General features: G+C 37.1%; 1 protein-coding gene across 2 annotated transcripts in view; it reads left to right on the forward strand.

Moving 5' to 3' along the window:
- Window positions 1–24,211, forward strand: part of LAMA1 (laminin subunit alpha 1) — a 103,719-nt gene that overhangs the window by 45,654 nt on the left and 33,854 nt on the right. For both annotated transcript variants that reach the window (XM_040550069.1, XM_040550070.1), the window contains exons 13-33: window positions 1,173–1,274; window positions 2,034–2,245; window positions 3,487–3,598; window positions 4,475–4,585; window positions 5,332–5,459; window positions 6,078–6,164; window positions 6,506–6,717; window positions 7,241–7,347; window positions 8,839–9,019; window positions 10,168–10,304; window positions 12,897–13,133; window positions 15,560–15,703; window positions 16,039–16,218; window positions 16,768–16,953; window positions 17,826–17,953; window positions 19,062–19,182; window positions 19,318–19,455; window positions 21,194–21,315; window positions 22,608–22,694; window positions 22,955–23,148; window positions 23,975–24,117. In XM_040550069.1, the coding sequence (XP_040406003.1) occupies window positions 1,173–1,274; window positions 2,034–2,245; window positions 3,487–3,598; window positions 4,475–4,585; window positions 5,332–5,459; window positions 6,078–6,164; window positions 6,506–6,717; window positions 7,241–7,347; window positions 8,839–9,019; window positions 10,168–10,304; window positions 12,897–13,133; window positions 15,560–15,703; window positions 16,039–16,218; window positions 16,768–16,953; window positions 17,826–17,953; window positions 19,062–19,182; window positions 19,318–19,455; window positions 21,194–21,315; window positions 22,608–22,694; window positions 22,955–23,148; window positions 23,975–24,117 (3,069 nt within the window). The remainder of the gene's footprint in view (window positions 1–1,172; window positions 1,275–2,033; window positions 2,246–3,486; window positions 3,599–4,474; window positions 4,586–5,331; window positions 5,460–6,077; window positions 6,165–6,505; window positions 6,718–7,240; window positions 7,348–8,838; window positions 9,020–10,167; window positions 10,305–12,896; window positions 13,134–15,559; window positions 15,704–16,038; window positions 16,219–16,767; window positions 16,954–17,825; window positions 17,954–19,061; window positions 19,183–19,317; window positions 19,456–21,193; window positions 21,316–22,607; window positions 22,695–22,954; window positions 23,149–23,974; window positions 24,118–24,211) is intronic.

Genomic DNA, 24,211 nt, shown 5'->3' on the forward strand with positions numbered 1-24,211 from the left:
GGTCTTAATTTTTGTGAGCTCTGAGTCCCTTTTTATTTTTATTTTTATTTTTATTTTTATTTTATCCAAGAGAATCATGGAATAATTGAGAAGAGACCTCTGGAGGTCATCTTGTCTAATCCATCATCTCAAGCAGGGTCACCTAGAGCAGTTTGCCAAGGAACCATGTCCAGATGGCTTTTGAATACTTCCAAGGAGGGATACTCCACTAACTCTGGGCAACTTGTGCCAGTGTTTATAGTCACCTGCACAGTCAAGTGCACAGGAACCTCCTGTGTTCCAGTTTGTATCCATTGTCTCTTGTCCTGTCACGGCACCACTGAAAAGAGCCTGGCTCTGATTTTCTTTGCACCCTCCCTTTAGATATTTATACACATCAAGATCCCCTCTGAGCCTAGGCTAAACACTCAGAGTACTTCAGTCTTTCCTCGTGTGAAAGGTGCTCCAGTCCCTTTATTATCTTCATGGTCCCTTACCGGACTCTCTCTGGTATGTTTGTGTCTCTCTTGCACTGGCAAGTCCCAAACTGGGCACAGTACTCTAGGTGTGGCCTCACCAGTTCTGAGTAGAGGCGACCTTGCAACCTCACTTTAATTTTTTTCAGTCCAGCCTCTTTGCTCATGCAGCCTCTGTTTTTAGTACAGTGACTGGCTAAATGAACACAAGATTCAGAAGTGTAACTTTAGGGGGAGTAGTTTTTGCGCAGGGGAATGTTCACTCAAATTCTGATCTCTCATCCATTTAATGTAGGTGTAACTGTTGATACAACTCTTTCATTTACTTTGAAGTAGTCAGCAGCAGATGTGGGGCTAAGGAGCCTGAAAGGTGGGAGGTGGAATGTGAATAACTCCCACGTGCTCTGCCCTTTGGCTAGGATGGTAGTGTAAACCCTGCTGTTTGTTGAAAGTCCTGTGAGTGTTTCACTGAATGAGGGCACTTATCTGAATCATCTGTAGAGCCTTCAGCTAGGTTTCCCCACCTGCACAGTGACAAGTCAGCACTTGTGCCTGTGCTGATAGGCACATGGCATGTTAAATTTTCCCTGGAAAGTGGTGTTTGTAAACCAATGTATCCCTTTAATTTGGGACAAATACGTTATATTGTCTCGTGCCTCTTCTTTGTGTTGATTGGAGGTTATTTTGTTGTTAAGGCTTTCTTTTTTACTATTTCAGCTCACAGCTTTTGGTGGAGACTTGAAGTATACGGTGTCTTACGACATTCCAGTGGAGAGTGTGGACAGTGATATAGTATCTAGCGTGGATGTCATCATTCAGGTAGACTGTTTTCAGCTGGCTACTACTCAAACATTATTAGGAATCTATGGATAGGTTAAAAAAGAAGAAAAGTGAAATAGTATTTCTATCATAATAGTTTTAAATCCCTTGTTAAATCTCAGTTTTAAATCCCTTCTTAAAAGTCACTACCAATATTTTCTTGCTAATCAATTCTCTAATTTTCTGTTCTGTTTCTCTGAAATTGTAGGTATACAATACTATTTTTAAATAATAAAATGCTACACACTATCCTTTGTGAAAACGTGAGGTGATAATTACTAAATGAACCAAGTTGTGTTTACAAAAGTAACTACAATAAGCAGGAATGATTTATATTTATGAAACGGATGAATATTCTTGCTGATTACTTTTTTTTTAGTTATATTGCAGTTTAAAAGTAAGACTCTAAATGAAATCCAGACATCTCCAAAAAGCATTATTTTGTAATATATACTTAGCAATAGAACCAAAGCAGAAAAGAGATTGTTTTGCAGAATTGATTTCTGAATTTTAATTTAGTTCTTTTTCCAAAAGAAAAGCATGTGTTTCTGAAGTCTCTAAACCAAAAGAGAGTGAGATTGCAATCTTTTTGAATACATGGAAAATTCAGACCTTTAATTAATTTATTTTTTCCTACTGCAAGAAATCTGCTTTGTTTCTTTTCTATGTTATCTGTATGTATATATGACACTAAATGTAATAGATAAGTAAAATTTGCATGCAAATTTGAAAAATGCTTTCTCTGTCTTTCACATTCAGGGCAATGGGCAGATTTTGAGCACAAGAGCAGCAGGCTTGTCATTACAGCCATATGAGGAGTACTCTAATTCAGTGAGATTCGTGTCGGAGAATTTTATAGACTTCAATACAAAAAAAGCTATAGACCGGGAAAGACTGATGAGTGTTCTAGTAAATGTGACTCATCTTCTGATTAGGGCCAACTACAACATTGCCAAAAAAGCCGTGTACAGGTGAGGGAGAGAAAATACTCAAATTAATCTATATATTTCTACTACTATTGTGTATGTGAAGCACTGTTTGTACTGTCAGTATTCCTAAAGTTTTGCATTAATAATTTCTAGAAGAAAACAATTTTAATTGATTTTTTTTTCATGACTGTTATTGCCTCCAAAATACGTTCATGTGGAATGTGCAGAAAGGAGCATTTGGTTGTGAATACTGCCTAAAAGCCTTATTACAATGACAGCTTTGTTAGAAGGAAATATCTCTTAAACTCTCAGCGGTATGCTTATTTTGGTGTGTGGCGAGTTAATCCATTATTGATAACCTGCCAGTAAAGATGCTGGCTCTGATTTCTTTAAATGTTACCATAGATGTTACTGATGGTCCTCTATAAGGGCGTGTTTAATAGGAAAATTGGGCTGGGATGGAGTAGCTGGTCATTCATAGTCTCAGGTCAGCATTAGCAGTGTCTTCATAAGTCATTTCAGATCTGTCTATTCTCCAAGTTATACAGGAATAAAGTCTTACGATCTCAAGGGAATCAGTTCAATGATTCATCATTTATTTAATTACTTCCCTTAGCCTTTCTTCTCGTTCCCTACTTTGGTAGCATTTTATGTCAACAACATTGGACTTCATAGTTAAGCACAAATCTGCTTTGTGCCCTTGAGAAGTGATGATATTTATGTCCATTTAGGATATAAGGTTCATCTTTCTGGAATGATTGTAAAGATTCATTTAAATAATTTTACCTGTGGCTGAGAAAATTGTTCCTGCTGCAAAATGCCATTTCACCTTGTTGTTTTGCTTTGTTATGTTATATGCACCAGCAATGAACCGGTGCTGTTTCTCACTGCTTACCCTACTGCAGTATATGTCTAGTTTAGACATGATGCAGTAAAGCTGTCTTATCACAGGACCGCAAGAGAAGGCTGCACCACCAATATACCTCTAGTATCATGACAGAGGGGGAAGTTTTTAATTAAACCTCACCACAGGAGAAGTCACCAAGACAATGGGAGTAACAATAATGATAACAGGATGAGGGTATATCTACTTCCAGCTGAGAATTGCAAATGCAGTGATAAAACTACCATCACAGTATTTTAAAACTGATTTTTTTTTTTTGCCTTTTCCTCAGCTGTTGCCTCTAGGGAGCATTACTCAGTGGTATGACTCCCATAGAACCAAACAGTTAAAATCAAATTTTAGGAAACAAATGATATGATGTCTTCATGCTTAATCCTAGGCTGGACTCTGTAACCCTGGATACTGCAAGTGCAAATGTTATAGATCTTTCTTCAGCACCAGATGTGGAATTCTGTGAATGTCCTCAAGGTTACACAGGAATATCCTGTGAGGTAACCTCTCCTAATGTTTTGTATATGTAAAATGATCTTTCTGAAAGGATCTAGGTTTTAGAGAAGCTGCCTTTAATTACGCTGCCATAAGACTATATGTTCTGTGATTAAATTCTGTGTACTGTACTGTACACAATGCTGTAGATGTTTTCTTCCAAATATACTAGATGAGGTTTTAAACTTATTTCTTGAGTTCTGTTTGATGGCACTAAAAGATGATGATAGACTTTACAGCATTAGTGTTACGGAAGGAGTAGCTGTAAAAGCTTCGTGAAGCTGTTTTAAGTGTCCCTGACTCATGAATAGCACTTTTCCTAGATCTGAATTGTGCAGTTTATTTCTGTTTTATGTCATTAGGTTTATGGAGGCAATAAGGAATCTTAGCAGGGAGGAATGCTAGTCTTTGGAAGATCCTACAAGGATCAGATATGTAAGGCAAGGTGGTATCTGAATAGAAGATTATGGAGGCAGAGCACCACCTGTAGAATAGTAGGAATTATTTTGACAAATAATTTCAATATGAAGCCATGTACCATAGCGTCATTCGTGATTCTGCAGAGGAGGTAGACCATCTGGTTTTTATTGTCCCATAGTAAATAACTTCACATATTCAAGTTCAGAAAACTTAAGTGCCTCCGGGGTACAAAGGGATGAATCAAAGTTTCATGGAGTTAATACTTATCCCCTTCATCCAGTGCAAGCAAAAAACAACCACCAGAAAAGAGTTGTAGTGACATCAATAGACTTGAAAGAGTATTCAGTTTACCACAATGTGAACAAGTCGGTGGGTGGTCAGCAGTGGGCTCTTTGAAAATGATTTGGAGTGTACTTTTAACACATGTAATGCTGCTGCTCTTTCCCCCCGTTTCTTTTCAGTCCTGTCTCCCTGGGTATTACCGTGTGGATGGAATACTATTTGGGGGTATTTGTCAACCATGCAAATGCAATGGGCATGCAACTGAATGTGATATTCAAGGTGTTTGCTTTGTAAGTCATCCTTCTAAGTATCTGTAGAAATTACGACAGCATTTTGGCCTTGGGAGTCAAGTTTATGATGTATGAAAATTTAAAGCTATGGGTACAAATTTTTTTTTTTTGCCTTTCATTGTTTACTTCAGTATGTGTTCAGAGGCTCTGTTAAAGTGTTCTTCAATAGTTTGTCTCAGTTTACCATTTCAGGTGTGGAATAATCAGAATGAAAGAAAAATGTTGATATATACTGGCTGATAAAAATCTTAACTTTGTTTGCTCAAGATGACAGTAATACTTTTCCCGAAAGGAACAAAATTAAACAGTGTTTTGGGTGAATATACATACATGTGAATCTTCCCTGACTGACATCAGTGGAAGTTATACACTCTCTTCTGAGAGGATGATTTAGCTCTCAGATCTCTTCTGAAATTCAAAAATCACAGGAATACAATAGCCAAACACCAGTAAGAAATATATAAGATTTTTTTTGCTGTGTTTGCAATTCACAAAATATGGTTAAGTAAGGTTCTGTGATGTAAAATACATTCTAAAATGAAGGAAAAAAACAATTAGGAACTGTTATTATAACTCTTAAAAAAAAAAAAAAAACACAAAACAAACACAATAACTCATTTTAAAAATTCTTCTTGGTAGTTTGCTTGAATTTTCATTTAGTACTGCATGCAGATTCCTGCAGAGATCCCACAAGGGATTAAAACCCATCGAAAGTAAATATAAAAGTTTTTTGCCATGTCTCACAGGCTTGTCAACATAACACGACAGGACCTTTTTGTGAACAGTGCTTGCCTGGCTTCTATGGAAATCCATCCCGAGGAACTCTTGAGGACTGCCAGCCCTGTGCCTGTCCTCTGAGCTCTGCTGCAAACAAGTAAGCTGCTTGTCTGAGATCTTTTTTTTTACCTCACATTCCGATTTTGCTGCAAATGCAAAAAAAAAAAGTTATGAAAACTGAAGGAGAAAGACGAGAACTTTTCTTTCCCTATTCATTTGAGCCTGTGTCATAGAAACATTTTTATTTTTTTTTTGCCGGGTAGATGAACGAGTAAGCTAAGACAGAACAAGTGAACTGGTATAATTTGTATACAAAGTACACAAAGAAATACTTATACCTCTCCTTGAACTTGGCAGCAACATCACAGTTATCTTTCATGTTGTTGCAGAAAACAACAGAAGGACGGAAGCGTTACATCTGAAAATGAGGCACTTGGTGCAGTGATTTGACAAATTTGCTAGAAGGAGGGACAGCTTTTTAGGAAGTGTTTTAAAATCTTCCTTTCCTTTGAAAGAAATAAAAGGAAGAATTTCTGAAAGCGATAATTCTATTTTGACATACTGTGATGTGTAAAATATTGATGTTAATCTGGAGAAACTAGAAATTATGTGGCTATATGGACGGGTGCATGGATTTTAAGAATGGGTATTAAATGTTTATAGAAGTCTTGTGTTTTCGTGCAGTAATACTAACTGTCACAAATACTGTTGATAGTTTCAGTCCCACTTGCCAGCTGAGGGAAGGAGGTGGAATTGTCTGTGACAAATGTCTTCCAGGCTATACTGGTTTCCAGTGTGAAAGGTATGTGTGGTACCTTTGGTATAGTTGTTGTTACTAATTATTCATCATGCTACCTGCTTTGAATTGTTTATACCACATGTAAAAAAGATTCCTAATAACATTTTCCTCACTTTGCCTGTGAGAGACTCATTAGATAAAATTTTAATAGGAAGTACCCTCTTGAGTGGGGAGAGTATTTGACATGACTGCATTCAGGACACAACTGGTCAGGGTGCTAGATGATCTCATCTAGGTGCCCTTTTACATGAAAAGTTGGACTAGATGATCTTTCAAGGCCCCTTCCAACCTGGATTGTTCTATGATTCTGTGGTTTTTGATACAATTTTTGATCTCTGGTGCAGGTGTGCTAATGGGTACTATGGAAATCCACTCGTGCCTGGACAGTCGTGTGCTCCTTGTGAATGCAATGGCAATGTAGACCCTCAGGAAGATGGTCACTGTGATACTGTCACAGGACAGTGCCTGAAATGTGTGGGGAACACAGCAGGTCACCACTGTGAAAAGTGTGCTGATGGGTATTATGGGGATGCAGTGGTTGAGAAAAGTTGTCGTGGTAAGCTGTTATTACTCTCAGAACATAAAGAACAGAAAAACAATGTGGTGTGCATGTAGCAGAATGGGTGGGGAGATATGCACCTTTTCCAAAAGTGTTAAAGTTTAAGTTGTGAGTTGCCAAGTGCAAGACGAAAACTATGGGGTTGGTTTAGCCCGAGGAAGGAATGTATTATGCTAGGGTCTGACAATTCGTATTCCTGAAACTTACTGGCTTGCTTAATACTACCCCTCCAGTGACTTGCTATAGACATTTCTTACTTCTGAATAGTACAAATAAGGCTGGAAGAAAAAAACTTCTCACATGTATCTCTTCACAGAAATGTTTTTTTTTTTTTTCTTTAAGCTTGTAGTATGGGTATTGCTGTAGTATATTAACATCTGTAGGATATAAACAGATGAAACACACACTATGTAACAAATTTGGAATCCTGAAATAATGAATGCATATATGGAGATGTTAATATATATACATTTTTGTACATTTTTGCTTTTTTTTTTTTCTTTTTTCCCCTAAACATAAGCCTGTGAGTGCCACGTGAATGGTTCCCTTTCCAGTAGTTGTCATCACGAGACAGGCTTCTGTCACTGCAAGTCAAATGTGATTGGACAAAGATGTGATAAGTGCTTGGTAAGCAAATATTTATCTGCTCCTAATATCTGTGTTTTCTTGTATCGTGGTCTGCCTGTTTCTCTGCGGATACCAGCATCAATGTGAGGAGATACAAAAAGAAAGTTTTGGCTGCTTGAAAGCATGGAATATAAAGTTTATCTCACATTCTCCAAAATTTTCTGGGAATTCAAACTTGTGTTTGCTGCGTAGGAAACCAAAGACTTTTGATCAGTGTTTTTGATATTTTCATTTATGACTTTGGCACAAAAACATGAAATTCTTGGACACCAAATTAGGTCAGAGGAGTTGGAGGGTAGGGTGGGAAGGGATGATTTTTGATAGTCCAAAAGAAATGTTACTTAATGTCAAAGAAGGAAGCTTCTGTGATCTGAGATGGACTGAGAAGTTGAAAGACCTGAGTGTACTACTGAACCATAGAAGGCCTCTCCCTGTCTGAAGTGACACAGCTATAGAAAAGGCGAATGTGATTTAGGATGTGTCAATGAGCTATTTCCAGCAGAGATAGATAATACTAGTGTACCAGTAAGGTTTTACCTGTGTTGCTGTGTAAAAATTCTGGTCAACTTTGTTCAAGGAGGATGAACTCAGGCTAGAGCAGATGCAGAAACTGGCAGCAAATAAATTTAGGGGAGGGGAGGCCTGTTCTGGAGAGACGACCAAAGGTTTGCCTGGACAGGTTTTTGTAGTTGTGAATTGTTCTGCCTCACTCTTTGCAGACGTGGAGCTATACAGTTGACTCAACGTGCTTCTGAATCAGGTCGTTGAGGCCAGTGTCACACTGCTTGACAGGGTACAGTCACATTGGCTTACTGAAAAAAAAAACAACAGACTGAATGCCACTGTCAGACCTGGAGGGGTCTTAGCACTGTGCTTCTGCAAAATGAATTCTGGGAATATCTGAAAAATGTGCTTGGTGATAATAAATACATCATGGCTGAACACCAAAAAGGGATACAACTAAAAGACAGGCCTGTTGCAAGAACAAGTAGGTATTCACTGGTGAGACAAAACAGCAGTTTTCAGCCTTTGATAAGTATGGAACTGACTCAGAGACCAGAGCAGGAAGTCTGTGCCCAGTTACTGCCCCTGTGCCAACCAAGCTGAATGCTTTTCAATCCACATGTACCATAGGTCACTGACATGCTCTGTTCTGCTCTTCAATACACATTCACAGGAGTCTGTGCCTGGCCAGCACAGCCCTCCTTTGTCCTCATGGAAGTCTTCAAATTAAAATAACCTCAGAGTTTTAAACATAAAGCCTCACTAATGAGATTAGAGGACCATGAGAGCATTTCAGTGTTGAGTTTTTCATCCAAATGCACACTTGCAAATGGCTGGGAACAGGGAATAGATAAGGCCAGGGAGTCCTCCCACTTCAGTCAAACAGAGCTGATCAATATTGATGCAGGTCAGGCAGCAGGGAAAGTAACTAAGAGAAAATAAGAGCAGACTTGATGTTCTCAAACATATCTCCTTCTTGTCCAACAGAATGGCTATTATGGCTTGCTTACTGGACTTGGCTGTATTCCCTGCAACTGCAGTCAATTTGGCTCAGTCTCCGAGGTCTGCAGTCATCAGGGGCAGTGTCACTGTTTACCAGGTGTGGCTGGAGAAAAGTGTGATCGCTGTGCTCATGGCTTTCATTCATTCCAGAATGGTGGCTGTACACGTAAGTTCTAATCCATGATTCTTCCAGGGTTGGTGTGGAATTTCTTTCAGCAGTGTGTTTTATCTTACACTGCAGCAAAGTTCAGTTGTTCTGATAAATATTCAAAAAAAAAAAAAAAAAAGAAAAAAAAAGGAAAATGGTTTCCTAGTGCTTTGGTTAACCTAGGGAAGAAAAATTAAGAACTACTGCTATTACAGACTTTTATCTTTTTTCTTTTTTTTTTTTTCTGTTTAATTCTAAAAAATATGATTTCTGCTTTGATAAGATATACCACTGACTGTATTTTCCCATTATCACTTGGGTATGTACAGGTTTTAGAGAAAAATATTAATCCAAACTGAGAACATGCTATCAAAAAAAACCCCACAAATTTGTCAGGTCAATAAGATACCCTTTCAACACAATATAGCCAAAGGAATGCCTACCTTTTCTCCAATCTGACTTTTTTTTTTTTTTTTTCCACAGTATAGTAATGTGAATTCTGCAGTGAGATTATGTGATAGGATTGTGTTTCTGAACATACATACTGTGTCTTTACTAAGAATAAAAGATCCCTTAGTTACCTTTTACCATTTCAGCCTTGAAAACTTTGTAAATTTTACTAAACTAATTAAAAACCTGCTTAACTGAATTTCTTTTTAGCAAGAATAGTGTTGCACTTCTTAAATAGACAAGTGCTTCCTGCAATAATGTTAGTTGATATAAATAAAATCATTCTTTTCCCATTAATTAATAAGAAATTCTTGAAAAGTATTTATCCCTGAGATTAATTCTTTCACCTGTTTGAGAATGTTATCTAATCCCTGATGAGTTTTGCATCCTCTATAATAAAATTTTTCCCTACAAATTTACTTTTCTCCATAATAATTTTATTTGGCTGCTTTGACTCCCCTGTGGAAAAGCAGCGCTGCTTTTTAAAACCACCAATCAGGCTATATCAAGCAGAAATAATGGACTTTTAATAAAAAAGTGAAATGCCAGCCTGGTCATAATTTGTTTCTCAATGGTTGGGGACAGCAAGAGGTTCCTAGTGGAATGGATAAACCGTACTGAATAGTTATGGAAAGTAAGATTATCAGTAGTCATGAAGTTTCTTCTATATAGCCAAAGCAAAGAAAGTTAATCATTTGGTCCTATTTCTCTTGCAGCCTGTGACTGTGCTCATACTCAGAACAACTGTAACGCAGATTCTGGTCAGTGCATTTGTCCCCCTCACACTCGGGGACCAAAATGTGAATTCTGTGAAGAAAATCACTGGGGACTCTCTCCTAAACTTGGCTGCAAGGTATGGTAGGCTGTCTGAAAAGCCATGGCTGTTCAAAGCAGTTTGCCATACGCCTAATGCAAGAATTGGGCTCTTGTTACAAGGACCTCAAACTTTATTCTTTGTCTCAAAGTGTTAGTGCTAGATACTCACATTAAAAAGGGAAACACAAAAAACAACAACAAAAACACAAAACCAGACTGAAAATTATTTATTGAGGAACATTCTAAGAAAGATGTCTTTGAAAACATTTGTCTAGAGTGTCTGTTCCAAGTAGGTGCATAGATCATATAAAAATTCTGAAGTGTGTATTCTTAGTTGCATAAACAGTGATGCCAGAGCAGATTTATAGCAACAATTGATAGCAAGAAACATGCTTCTCTGCTAACCAAGAACTGTTAAGAACAGTGAACTCTAGCTTGTTTTGAAAGTCACTGTACACTTTTTTTCTGAGTATTTAAAATTTAAATGGTATAAGTTAGTTCATGTTTCCTGAATGGAGAAATGGTAACTCCCATTATCTCAGTTTAATGTTTGTTTAATCTCTAAAACACAAACTTAGTGCAGACCTAAGGAGTAGCAATCATTTACGCAACTAGGTTCGCCCAGTAAATCCCTATCAGATATGGCATTGGGCCAATCTTTATTTTATAAATGCTGAGATTTTAAAAAGCCTCAGAATTACATGAATATAATGGGTAATTTTAATGGAGAAAACACAAATATAATCAATTTGACAAGGTCTGTCATGTGATATGTACCTAACGAGCATAATCATCAGCCGATTACTTTTTTTCCTCTTTCCTTCTTTAGAGTAAGGATGATAAAATTGTCCTATAAACTTGGAAGAAAGTTTGCCATCTTAGCGATTTATAGCAACTTCCTTGGCAGCCAATCTTTAAACCATTGCTTTGTCAGCTACCAGCTACTGCTATTCTTTATGTGAATGTTTTGCAAATACAACATGCTAGTTCCTATGCATTTCGTGTAAGGATGTGGTGGTGGTAAGCTAACACCCCTTTAAGTGTTCCTTTCACAGGGTGATTCCACAGCACTTGCCAGTGATCAAGCTTAATTAAAGGTGTAACTGCTCACCTTTGGTAATTTGCTAGCATTCCTTTAGATGACAGCTTCGCGGTAAATAATATGGAATCACTTTAAGGTATTTTAGTTACTTTCCTGATGCAACAATACTGAGATCTGCAAATAGGAGTCTTGTCTCAACAGAGGCTCCCCTGTGTTGGTTGGAATAGCCAACAGTGGCAATGGTTGAGGTGTGGTACAAAGTCTACTGGCAAAACTGGAGAGGCTCCTGCATGTTCTTGAGATGTATGAAATGCGGAAAGAAATCCCAACGGTCTGTTTTTACAACATAGACTGCATGAGTGGGGTACTTCATGTTTCTTGCAGTTTTCTCAGTATTCAGCGTCCATTCCTGGGTGCAGTGATTGAGCAGAACTTCAGTCGTGTTCTGCTTACAACTGTTTTCAAGTCAGGTGCTGCACACATTTAATTGTACCTCAGAGTCCTTATTTATCCTTATCACATACAGTTAGTCATTATTCCTATTATTATGATGCTTAAAATAGGGTTTAGCATTCAGAATTGCTGACCTTTAATGGTACTTAGGAGCCAAAGTTGTAAACCCGTTTGGTCATAAAGCGTATTAGACTATGCACTGTACTAGCTAGTGCTGATAGAGTAAAAACTCTGCTCAATACAAATAGAGTGAACAGCAAACGTGAAGAACTCTAGATGATAGATAAAGATCTAATAGATTTTGTGGGCCTTTGTGCAGAGTGCTTTTACAAGGTAAGGCTTTTCATCCCAAAGAAATTTTGAGGAAAATGCTCAAAGTCAGGTGAGGATACAAGGAAAGAAATTTTCGTCTGCACCATTAGAAATAACCACAGAGAAAAATTGGACTTCAGTAACCACAGATGTGAAACTAAGACTAAAGATAACAGCCAGCCTGACTCAAAAAAAGCACAACAAATTTTAAGTACAACTACCTTGCAAATTTGTTAAAACAAGTTCATACTGCTGATTGAAATGTGGACTCTGTCAGGGATAAGTGTTCCTCTGGCACTGAACTGCGCCTTTATATTTTGTGAGATTCTTGGTTCCTGATCAATTAACAAATGAAGCTTGAGCAAGATGGAAACCCTATTAATGCTCCCTGAAATCTTTTAAGAATGTTAGTATTAAGATTTTTCTATTCTATTTATAAAATTATTCTACTTGTATGTATTTCCTTCATCTAATATTTATATCGCATTATTGTAATTTATTTGCTAAACACAGTACTTTAAATAAGGTCTTTTGGAATTTTATCTTCTAGAACTGTTTCCTTCAGCTCTTGGTTTCCAACCCAGATCTGGGAATCAACAAATCTTCTTACTTCTTACAATTCACTGTTTACTAGCAATACAATTCTTTGTTCAAATACAAATCAAGCAATCCTATGTTTATATGGAAGTTCTTCCCTTTTATATTGTATAGTAATTGTTGACAAACATTGAGTTTTAATGGCCACTTGAAATTTACAGTCCTGTTTCTGTTGTAACAAAATTGTTTTTAAAGACTTGCTGTTTATTATTTTTCCCCCCTAAGGCTTGCAACTGTAGCGACACTGGTTCAATCAATCTCCAGTGTGATGTATTGACTGGTCAATGCCAGTGCAAAGCCGAATTTGGAGGACAAGACTGTTCCAGATGTGCATTAGGCTACAGGGACTATCCAGACTGTGTTGCCTGTGACTGTGACTTAAGTGGAACCAAAGCAGAAATGTGTGATGATATTGAAGGACTTTGTGGGTGTGAAGAAGAAACTGGCATCTGTATCTGCAAGGTAGTGAAGCGTTCAGACTTTTTTGGGTCAGCACTGGGGCATTCTGGTCATTTATTTCCTAAAAATCATGGAAGCTGTAGGGCTGAAAGGGACTTAGTCTGCAGCCCTCCTTTGAGACATTTCTGAGTACACCTAAATCACCCCTAATGGATTTTCTGTGCCAGTGCTAAACGGGTCTTAGTAGTAGTCAGCTTGGTTAAAAACCATTGGATGAGGTTCCCAGTTAGGGCAGACACTGCTGCAGGGAGCAGCACCAGCATTACCAACATGCAATTGTTATTTCTCTTCTCAGAAATTCCTGTGATAATACTAGACAGTTTGCCTCTCCTACCTCCCTCTGTTTGGTTTTAAGTATCCAGGTAATTTTATTTCCCGTTTGTGGTCATAAAATTATTGCAGAACAGTACTATAGTTCTCTTTTAGGCAAAACTAATGGAATTGAGTTAGATGTGTGTTAAGAAGTCAGGATCAGATCCATTGTATCCTTAATCATGAGAAATCATTTCTAACTTACTAATGCTGAATCCTTGCTAACTTTACAAAACAACTGTCCATTCGATAGAACACGGATTGCTGTCTTTCAAGTCTTTTACAGGAGTTGGCATATTTCACAACAACAGTCTCACTGCAGCCCTAAATTCAAATTGATTGCATTTGCTAAATGTAAAATCTATGCGTTTATTCTGTGTTAAGTGAATGTCTATAACCACATCATTCTTACAGTACATTCAGAATCCTATTTTTCATGAATTAGTTCTGTAAGGTGGAAATGAATGAGGGTTGAGGATGCATTTGTCTTGCTTTTTCTTTTGCTGCAAGATTTCTTTCTGCCTCACAAAGGGCAAGTACACCTTTTTTGAACAGGACAAAGCATTAGCCATGAGTTCTGGGGTAAAATTTTTGTAAACCTTACTCAATATATAAGACTGGTGCTAGAGACTTCAGTGTCACTATGTTTCTCTGTGTGATGTAAATGCCTTCTGATACAAGAACTATGCCATCTGAACTGTTCTTAATGACACAGTTTTTATGTTTTATTTATGACACCTCCTTTTTGCCTTGCAAATAGTGCCAATAACAGCTCATAACTCATGGATTATTTTGGGGTTGCTATTTGAAAGGATATTTTTCTAATATACATAGAGGATTGAAAACGGATATTCTGATTCAATGAGCAAAGAAAATGTTTCTACCTCAAGCCAGGGAAATTCTATTCCTTCATATCGTAGAGTCTAGGAATACTCTGTAGTCAGAGTTACATTTTCGAGTGTAGGTCACGTTGATTGATATCATCTTGAGTTTTCTAAGACAAACTCCGAGTTTAAGACATTATCTCGTAAAAAAGTTTGTTTCTTTCTTAATTTAAAAGTATAAATTCCTTACTGTTTTGACAGTGAATCATTTCACTCTCTGTGTATAGATAGCATGTCTACAGCTTCTTTCATTCTAGATTTGAAAGCATTTTAAGAAGCTAATTAAATGTTAGAAAACTCCAGTGGAAAAGCTATTGTATTCTTATCCTCATTATATAAATAGAAAAAAAAAAAACGAGATACAGAGAAATTTTTTCTGCTCATACAGACATGGTTTTATTACACTTAGGAACAGCATATTAATTCAGATGATAGAGTCTGCTTTTGAAAATCCAAATTATATAATAGGAAGAAACCAAGAAATGCAAAATGGAGAATTTCAACGTTTTCCTTAATTTGATTATGTTGCAAGTTCAAATGTATGTTTCCTATGCTATAACCAAAGCAGTGCTTAAGAATAACTCAGGTATTATTGCTAATAATGTAGCTTGAATGGACATTGTTGTATTAAAATAAAGGAAACATTAATTACAGAAATCTAATAGAAAGTTTTTTTCACTTTTTTTTTTTTTTGAGATGGTGGGCATCAGACTCAGTGATAGAAAACTTACTTCAGTGCAACAAATGTATGCTCACATAGGCCTTTCTCCAATCTTCTTAGTAAGGATGGGATCAACACAGACTCTAGTTTTTCTAGTGTTTGTTCAAGTTGGATTTACCAGTGGTGAATTGAGCACACAAACACGTGGGACTAGGTCCCCTGATTTTTATTCATCCTGAACAGCTTCTTTGGCTTTGAGCCTGTTTTTCAGATGGGGAGGGAGGGTGGGGAGACACTTTTCTGTCTTTAATGGAAAATACATAATTGCTAATTTTAGTTAGAAATTTGAATGCATGAGTTTTGTTTGAATGTTCCATATTTTTGATAAAAGAGCATTGTGTAATAACAATAATAAAATCTCCTGCATAGTAAACCAGAATAGATACAATAAATGACTAGGTGTTATGTAGTTTATATAGCCACTATTTTTTCTTCTAATAAGAGCCATCTTTCATTCAGCTAGTAAAGTAACATGATTGTGTTGCTGTGCTTTTTTTTTTTATTTCCTCCAGGAAAATGTATTTGGGCTGCAGTGCAGTGAGTGTAAACCTGGAACTTTTGCTCTGTCTGCTAACAATTCATTGGGTTGTACTCCATGTTTCTGCTTTGGCCTGTCCTTGTTTTGTTGGGAAGTAGAAGATCATGTGAGAATTCCTGTAAGTAAAGTGACATAAATGTATGGATGCAGTTTGTTATACTTATGGTACCACTCTAGTGTGCTGAAGACTGCATAAGTTTCATGAATCAGACTGAATGCAATAGGTTAGCTCACAGAGTCAGAATAAAAAAGAAAGCAAAGTCTTCCTTCTGAAAACATATCTTTCATTCTTCATTTTTTTAAATAGATATTAAAAAATGTTTCCCAATTTTTTGGCTTGGGATGTTATTACTATAAAATAGACTGCTGACTATCTCAAAGAAGCTGTGAACAGTATATTACACCAGGATAGAATATTTTCATTAAATTAATCTATTGCTCTTCATGTTGTAGATAACCCTAACTCCTGACCAGTCCATTCTGCATGTAGTAGCTCCAAGTAACCTGACTGGAACAGTGGAAGGAGTATTTTCACAATTTTCTGACATTTTACTGGATGCTACCATTGTCAGAAAATACTTAAATACAGAAACATTTTACTGGAGGTTACCAGAGCAGTTTCAGGGAGACCAGGTAAGACAATTAAATAATTGGAATGCTTTGTAGATCATTCTTTGTTGTATAAATGTCACTCCTTTATTGTATAATAGTCACTTTTTGAATGAACTTATTTATAGCAAGCACAAATAACATCTTTACATTACCTTTTTCTAATGAGATTTTTCTTGACCCTGTAAATGGGTAGCACCCATATTTAATTACTGTGTTACTCTTCGGAGGTTGTATGTGAGGAAAAGAGTGATATATTCAATTTTATTTTAGAAACCCGAAAGAGCTTTCAACCTTGACAGTAGATTCAGAATATAGATCATGGAATGATCTGCTTAGGAATTAAGTGAAAGTTACGCACCTTGAAAGAGTAAAAGAAGAAACTGTGCCTGCTTTTTAGAAATACACATTTGACCCTGGCGCAAAAACTGCTGAGTTTAAGTCAATTTTCAAGTTTTATTGCTAATTCATCAAAGAACTGTCAGTTTTCAAATCTTCTGATGACATTAAAATATTTTCAACTAGCAGCTATAACCTTGGAATAAATAAAATCATAACTTTATATCCAAACAGCTCATGGCATATGGAGGCAAGCTGAGATATACTGTTGCTTTTTATGCTTTGGATGGCTTTGGAACCTCAAATTTTGAGCCCCAAATTCTAATGAAAGGGGGTCGTACCAGCAAATTGGTCATCTACGTAGACATCCCTTCCCCAGGAAATGGAATAAGAAGTGACAAGGAGGTGGAAATGAAGGAGGTAAGCTAAAATGTTGGTGTGGAAATGGGGACGTTTATATTCTCTGAGCTTTTATAGAGAAGCCCCATGTATATAAGTAAATAAAAAATGCATACTTGATTTCAACTAGGCTGAGTAAAAATAGAGTACTTGGATTAAAATGCGTCTATTTTATAACAAAAATGTCTGGAAAAATATTGTCATAGAAGCAGATAACATTTTGACATTGTTTCCTCTTTTGGAAGTGCTGAAGGTGTTTGTGCTTTTCAAAGACAGACTCAGATTTCAATGGTAAATGACATACTGCCAGGTATTGTCACCATCAGCCAGTCTCACAATTTTGTAGCCTGTCTGTTATACTCTCAGCCCAGGATTATCACATGGGACTTGAATCTTAGCCAAGCGGGAGCAGTAAGTTGCAGTAGTGCTCACGGGACAGTTTCAGAAGAGAGAACAATGACGTTATTTGGTCCTAAGACTCTCTGCTGCATGGGTCTGAGGTTAGGTCTAATCTCTCTTCTTGACAGAAGGCAGGACACAGTTAAAACACGTCTTTCTAACTACACGTAAGAAGAGTGATGAGAAGTCCCCGTTCTTTGTCTATCCAGGTTTTCTAGATCTAGCCAAAAAAGAAACCAACACAGTTCCATGCAGGTCTGGATTGCTGTCCTGTAGAAACTGGGCGTGGAAGCTGGGGTCAGGGAAGGAAAGGAGAGGAAAAATAAGATAAAACTAGTCTTGTTCTAACATGGAGCAATATGTTGGATTTTCTGGGACCAAGAGCCTAGACATAGTCACTGACTGTATTTCTGAAAGAGAGTGTGAGGAAGAGATCCTTACCTTTAAGTGAACTTAAACACTCATGGTTTTAATAATGTGTCATGTTCCCCTAGGATTCTTGGAAGTATTTTAATTCTGTGTCTGAAAAGCCTGTCTCACGTTCTGACTTCATGTCTGTGCTAAGCAATATTGAATACATCCTTATCAAGGCAGCCTATGGCCAAGGATTACAGCAAAGCAGGTAAAGCAATCTTTGACTGCATTGACTATAATTTAACTTAGAAATAGTCCCAGATGAATCGTACAGTAAAGATTTAACTCAAATTAGACAAATTTCCAATTTCCTATTTATGACTTTTACTCTTCTTCATCTGATAAGAAAACATTTATTACCTTTAATGTGAAGCAGAATCTCTCTTTGTTTCTGTAACACATTAAATGTCTTTGCTGCTTATTTTGATAGAAAACCCCATACGAAGCCTAAAGCCTTACAGGCTGATGCAGTGGTCTGCAGGTTGGGCAATATAGTTAGCAGATTTCTAAATTATTTCTTCCCCATCTTATTTTTTATAGGTATTGAAGTTTTTGTTTGTTTTTCATTTTCTGGTGGAAGAAATGAAACACCTGATCCTCTGAGTTGATTTGTTTGTACAAATCTAGGTCAATCCTGTAGCTTCATGTACTATGGACAGTGGTAGCAAAGTATTCCCACCTCAGAATTGTAACATTTTGCTGCAGTTTTGAACAGAACTAAGTTGCTAATGAAAGGAAGGAGATGATATATGATCATCCCATCTGTTTGTTTAGAAACAAACAAGACAAGCAGAGATGCATCCAGTGAAAATTCTTACATCTTTACAGCTGTGAAGTAGAGCAGATCCACCTCCAGATTTGGGATTATATTTGATTCACAGGTTGTCAACTATATTTTTGCTAGCTCTGTCAAAACATCTGTGGAACAGAGCTGTTGTATTTCTGTTTAGCATTTCTGAGGCCAAACTGCATAATCTTGCATGGAGGATTTGTCAGCTTTAGTGGACCAATGGAAATCAACCCATATTACTTTGAAGTACTTCTGATTTGTTTGCTGTAGGTCCTGAAATCCCATACCTAGGTTAAAAAAAAAAAAAAAAAAAAAAACCTTCAGATTTTGAGATGTTTCCACAGACTCATGGGATCACAGAAAAGTATGTATGGTGGGGGTGGGGGTGTGTGTATGTGTGTGTGTATATATATATATATATATATATATATATACACATATACATCTTGAAATATAAAAAAGTTTGGATAGTTCTGGTGCTAGGACTTTCTAGATGTTCATGCTGTTTTCTGCATGTATCTTGCAGAATTGCAAATATCTCAATGGAAATTGCAGTGAAGTTTGAAGAGATGCATCGAGGCAGATCTAGAGCTCACCTTATAGAGCAATGTAGATGTCCTGCTGGTTATACTGGATTCTCCTGTCAGGTACTAAATCCTCAAATCCTTTCTTGTGTGTATTAGCTAGATAATAAAAAGGTCACATAAATGGTTTTTGTTCATAACTGTTGACAGCCATGTTTTTATGTTTGTTTGTTTTAATTGTGCTCCCCTTACACACAGAGCTGTGCTCCAGGATACTACAGGGAGAAGCCTACAGAACTCGGTGTAAGAGAGTCTCATACTATGATAGCACCTTGTTTGCCGTGTCAGTGCAACAATCACAGTGAAACCTGTGATCCTGAAACTGGAAAGTGCTTGGTATGTACAATTTATGTGTTTTTGCATTGTTTTCACCTGAGCATATAATGGCTGTAACCTGTGAAAGGAGTTTCTGGGAGAAGTATGTGTATGTACTGTTTGGAAAAAGGCTAACTTCCCCTCCATCTCTGAAAAAAATAGAAAATGTGATTGCTATTTTCCTTAGGGGTCCATTCAGTAAAATTCTCAAGTGTTTTGAGCACTAACGTCTTCAAAATCATGAATTATTTTAGGTTTAATTTCATTTTAAAAACAACTTGTGTGTATCAGTTCAATTTATCCGTTTTTTTCTGTGATACTTCTAGTCTTCACTTTCTTGGCCTGGCCAAGGTCCGCTTAATCACACAAAAAGGGTGAAGTAAAAGAAGTGAGGCACACCATACCACAGACTAGGTCAAAGTCAAATTATGTGTCTCTACTGAAGAGAATACATTTCAAGTTTTTTTAAATAAGTTTTTTAGTCTTTTTTTTTTTTTTTTTTGACTTCCAGAGAATAAAGTAGGCTAAGGATATGCTTCAGCTAAGTTAATTTTTTCACTTCCCTCAGTTTGTTCCAAAGGTTGCAAAGAGGGCCCACTTATGACTAACACATTGCCTCTTGTCTTGTGGGCTGACAGCCCTGTGTAAAGCAAATTGTCAGCTAACAAAATACAACATGCTGTCCGTTCTCTGGTACAGTTCAATGACCAGAATTCTTTCCTAAAGTTTTTTTCCTAACATTTTTTTCAGTTGCTTTGCTTTTCCAGTGCTGAGTTGGTTAGTTCAAAGTCTTCTGCTGATTTAATTTTTGAAGCCATTTTTTAAAGTAAGTTTCCTCAGTCCCTCAGGCTTTTTGTAAACTATTAGTTCGCCTAAAATACGAATCTCATGAGTAAGAATGATGGTTCTCATGGCTATGAGGCCAAAACACATGGGTCTTTCACACTAAAGAATAATAGTCATTCATCCTCTCAGCTTCTCATTGCAGGGGTAGCAAGTCACCCACATGTTACAATTGCTACTTTGAGATTTCCATCTGAGTAGTGTAGGCAAAAGAAATGGTTTTCACCTCTGACTTCTGCTCCCATACAGTAATAGACCGCATTGTTACTGCTTACTGTACTCAGCTAACCTCTAAAATCTATACACTCACAAGTAGAAGAATCATAGAAAAAAGGAGAAAAGAAAGAAAGAAATTGAATTTTATTCACTTAGGAGACTAGTCAATTAAATTATGTTTATAATACTGATTTAGTGTTTTAACATTAATAGCACTGGCTACTGATCAATACTCAAATTAAGTATAGTGTCTGTGAATCCTAACGGTGATTGTTGTTTGGCTTATAGCTGTCAAATGCTTTTGCTAAAACACTGATTTTTTTTTTTTTCTTTTTGGTCCAGGTATCCTATTTAATTTTTCCATCATTTGCTTTTTTTTTTTTGAGGATTTTTTGCTTTGTACTGTGATTCCCTAGACTGAATTGGATTAATAGAAGCAGAAATATATAAACCTTAATGGAAGTTCAGAACAGATATTAGGTCAGCCTGCCTGCTAGGGCATTCACATAATGGAAAATATGCTGGCATTCTGCTTATTTTTGCATAAAAAGTCCCTCTACCCAGAGAATGCTGACCAATGGGTGGTGGCATTTAGAGGCGATTGTCAAAGACCTTAGGCATTTATGGATTGGGGAGAAGATAAAATTCCTCTTGTTGTTTGTTGTTGTTTTAAACTATCTGAATTCCTTTTGTGTATCAGGACTGCAGAGATAATACAGTTGGTGATTACTGCAGTGCTTGTGCCCCAGGATACTATGGTAAAGTAATTGGATCTGTCAACGACTGCTCTCTTTGTGCCTGTCCCAGAGCCAACCCTGTTAGGTAACCAGAACTTATTAAATCCAATGTATATTTTAGCATTCTATATGCCTTGTGATGTATGTCCTATCTCCCACTCCCCCTGCTCTATGGCAACAGGAGATTGACATGCCCTTAATCTTTAGTCATCTAAAAGCTACCTATTTTAGTAAATAGAACTTGCATTCTGAGTTTTTCACATCTAGTGATTACTTTGTGAAGTTTTAAAATAAAAAGATTAACTAATAGATATATCATTCTAATAGATATATCATTCTATTCTCTAAGAATAGATCAGTCACATAGGAGAGTGAGAGAACAGAGAGTAAGTTGTTCTGACATATTTTAGTTTCAAATGTGGTTCCCTTTTATCATTCTGAAAACAATGCTTCTGTACTTATGAAGATTTTGGCCATCTCCAGTCAATTCAGAAACTTTTCATGAAATGATTGCTGGGGAAAAACAGGTACTTTTTTTTTTTTTTTTTTTTTAAATGTACACATCTGTTTATTTGGTAGACAAACAGTTAAACTTATTTTTAAAATTAAAACATTGTGCAGGGTGCTTTTTATCTAGAAGCTTGAAAAGCACTTTTCCTTTGGGATAATTAGAGTTGCCCCACTTGTGCTCTGATTTAATGTTCTCATGCAAGTGTCAGTGTGATAAATACTATAGCCATACCATTCAGCTCCCTTGCCTTTTCTCATCTGTAAAATGGTGATGAAACAATGTATATAAATCAAGATGCTGATTTCTTTGGAGTATTTTTGGCAGAGGGCTCTACTAGTACAGAAAATCTGAAACCTCCTCTATGCTCAGGGTGCTTATCAGTGGCCATGCAGAGGGCTAGACAGAGGTAGGAAACGGCTCATACAGACAAGGTTTACTTGAAATTGAGTGCATTCTTAAGGTGACGATGGTCACCACAACTTTCCTACTGGAACAGGACGTAGCTGACAGCCTCCATTCTGGCACACAAGAGGCCTAACTTCTCTGCTGCTCTGGGGAGGGTGAAGTGGGAGAGGTCTCTAGTATTAAATGACTCATGAAAGGTCTCTTTCAATTTGTTTACGCAGCATCTGTTTTTCGTTGTCTTATCTTTTAAACTGAAGGTCATTAGATGTTTTAGCATATTATACAGTAATGGATTTGTGTCAGGAAAGCAAACTTTTAAATTTAAAGCACTCATTCTAGCCCATTGCATCATATTGAGCAAATGATGCTGTTGCTTACAAAATTTGACCTGTGGCTGAAAGAGTGTCGTTGTATGTTTTCTTATTTATGTGCTAGCAGGTATTTGTTTTTCCTTCCTCCAGTTTTAGTCCAACTTGTGTTCTAAAAGGTGTCCAAGATTACCACTGTGATGCTTGTCTCCCAGGATATGAAGGACAATATTGTGAAAAGTGAGTTGTACACACTGTTCCCACTTGTCCCCAAACTTCAAGGGCAGTTTTGATTAACAAAAGATGTATTTATACTTGGAATTGATCATTCAGTGTTTATAAAGAGGCATATGAATATGTGCTCAAGGACTTAGAGTGACTTGTTAGTTACTGTTCGGAAACTATTAATTAAAAATCTATCAGTGACTCAAACTTAAATATAACATCTGATTTTATGATGATCCCCTTTGATGTTCAGTGTCCCATTGCTCCCATTGTAGGTGTTCCCTCGGCTATTACGGTGATCCTCAGCTGCCTGGAGGCAGCTGCCATCCATGTCGATGCAATCCAAGTGGCTCTGTTCACGTTAATTGTGATCGTGCTACTGGCAAGTGCCTCTGTAAGCAGGGAGTCACAGGACAGCTCTGTGAGGAGTGTGAAGCGAGGCATCTTCTTGTGGAAGAAGAATGTGTTTGTAGGTGAACGTGTTTACTTCCTCAATGGGCCTTGGTCTGTTCCAGTGATACTTACATGCACATGACTGTTTTTATGTCAAGTCCTATTCTTTCTATGAAAGAAAAGGAATATTAAGGGTTTAGTATCTCTGTAAAGCGGGGGGGGTTAAACTAAATCGACAACATGTAGAGGCCCCTTCAAACCTCAGCCGTTCTGTGATTCTGTGAACACAGAGGAAACTGCGGTACAAACCATAATACCAGACAAGCAGTTAATCCTTAAATTGGCTGAGGTAGTACTACAAACAAATTTAAATTCTGCAAGAGACAATGGATAGGAGAATTATCCAGCAAGTGCGGTAATCTGCTTTTATAATGAACTGGGAATAATGAACTGGAAAAACTCAGGTTTTGCTTTATACAAGTGAAAAAGAAACAGGGTATAAATGTAATTTCAACACTATGGGCTTGGATTCCCTGTCTTTAGAACCTGTTTGGTGAATGTTAATGGCATCACCCTGTATTCACAGCAATACAGCTAAATAGATGCAATATCCACATAATATAACAAGCAGCTCAGTAGCCAGCAGGATCAATGTGGCTTGAATGTGTGCTAACGTAAGGAGAGTATGCTTGGAATAGCTCCACTTCTGGGGCAGGTGTGGAAGGGCAATAGTACAAACCTATATATTCAAAATTATTGAATTCTATCAGTTTTAACACAAAAAGTAAAGGCACATACTCTGTAAACAACAACAACAAGAAAATCACACCAGCATTTGGTTGCTTTTTTTTTTTTTTTTTTAACACTACTATTGCTTCCATTTTCTGAAATCGTTTCTTTAGCTTGTGATGACAACTGCACAGGAGTTTTGCTAAGTAATTTGGATAATCTCAACAAAGCCATACTTTCAGTGAACCTCACTGGTATTGCCCGTGTGCCCTATGGGATATTGGCAGAGCTGGAGAATGCAACAAAACATCTGAAGGTAATACAAACACACAAATAGTAGAAATATTTAGTCACACCTTTAAAGCAAAACTTGCAGCCACTCACATGTGCCAGAAGTTTAAATGAGGTCC

Source organism: Cygnus olor, chromosome 2, assembly GCF_009769625.2.
Source record: "Cygnus olor isolate bCygOlo1 chromosome 2, bCygOlo1.pri.v2, whole genome shotgun sequence".
In the NCBI taxonomy this organism is placed as follows: Eukaryota; Metazoa; Chordata; class Aves; order Anseriformes; family Anatidae; genus Cygnus; species Cygnus olor.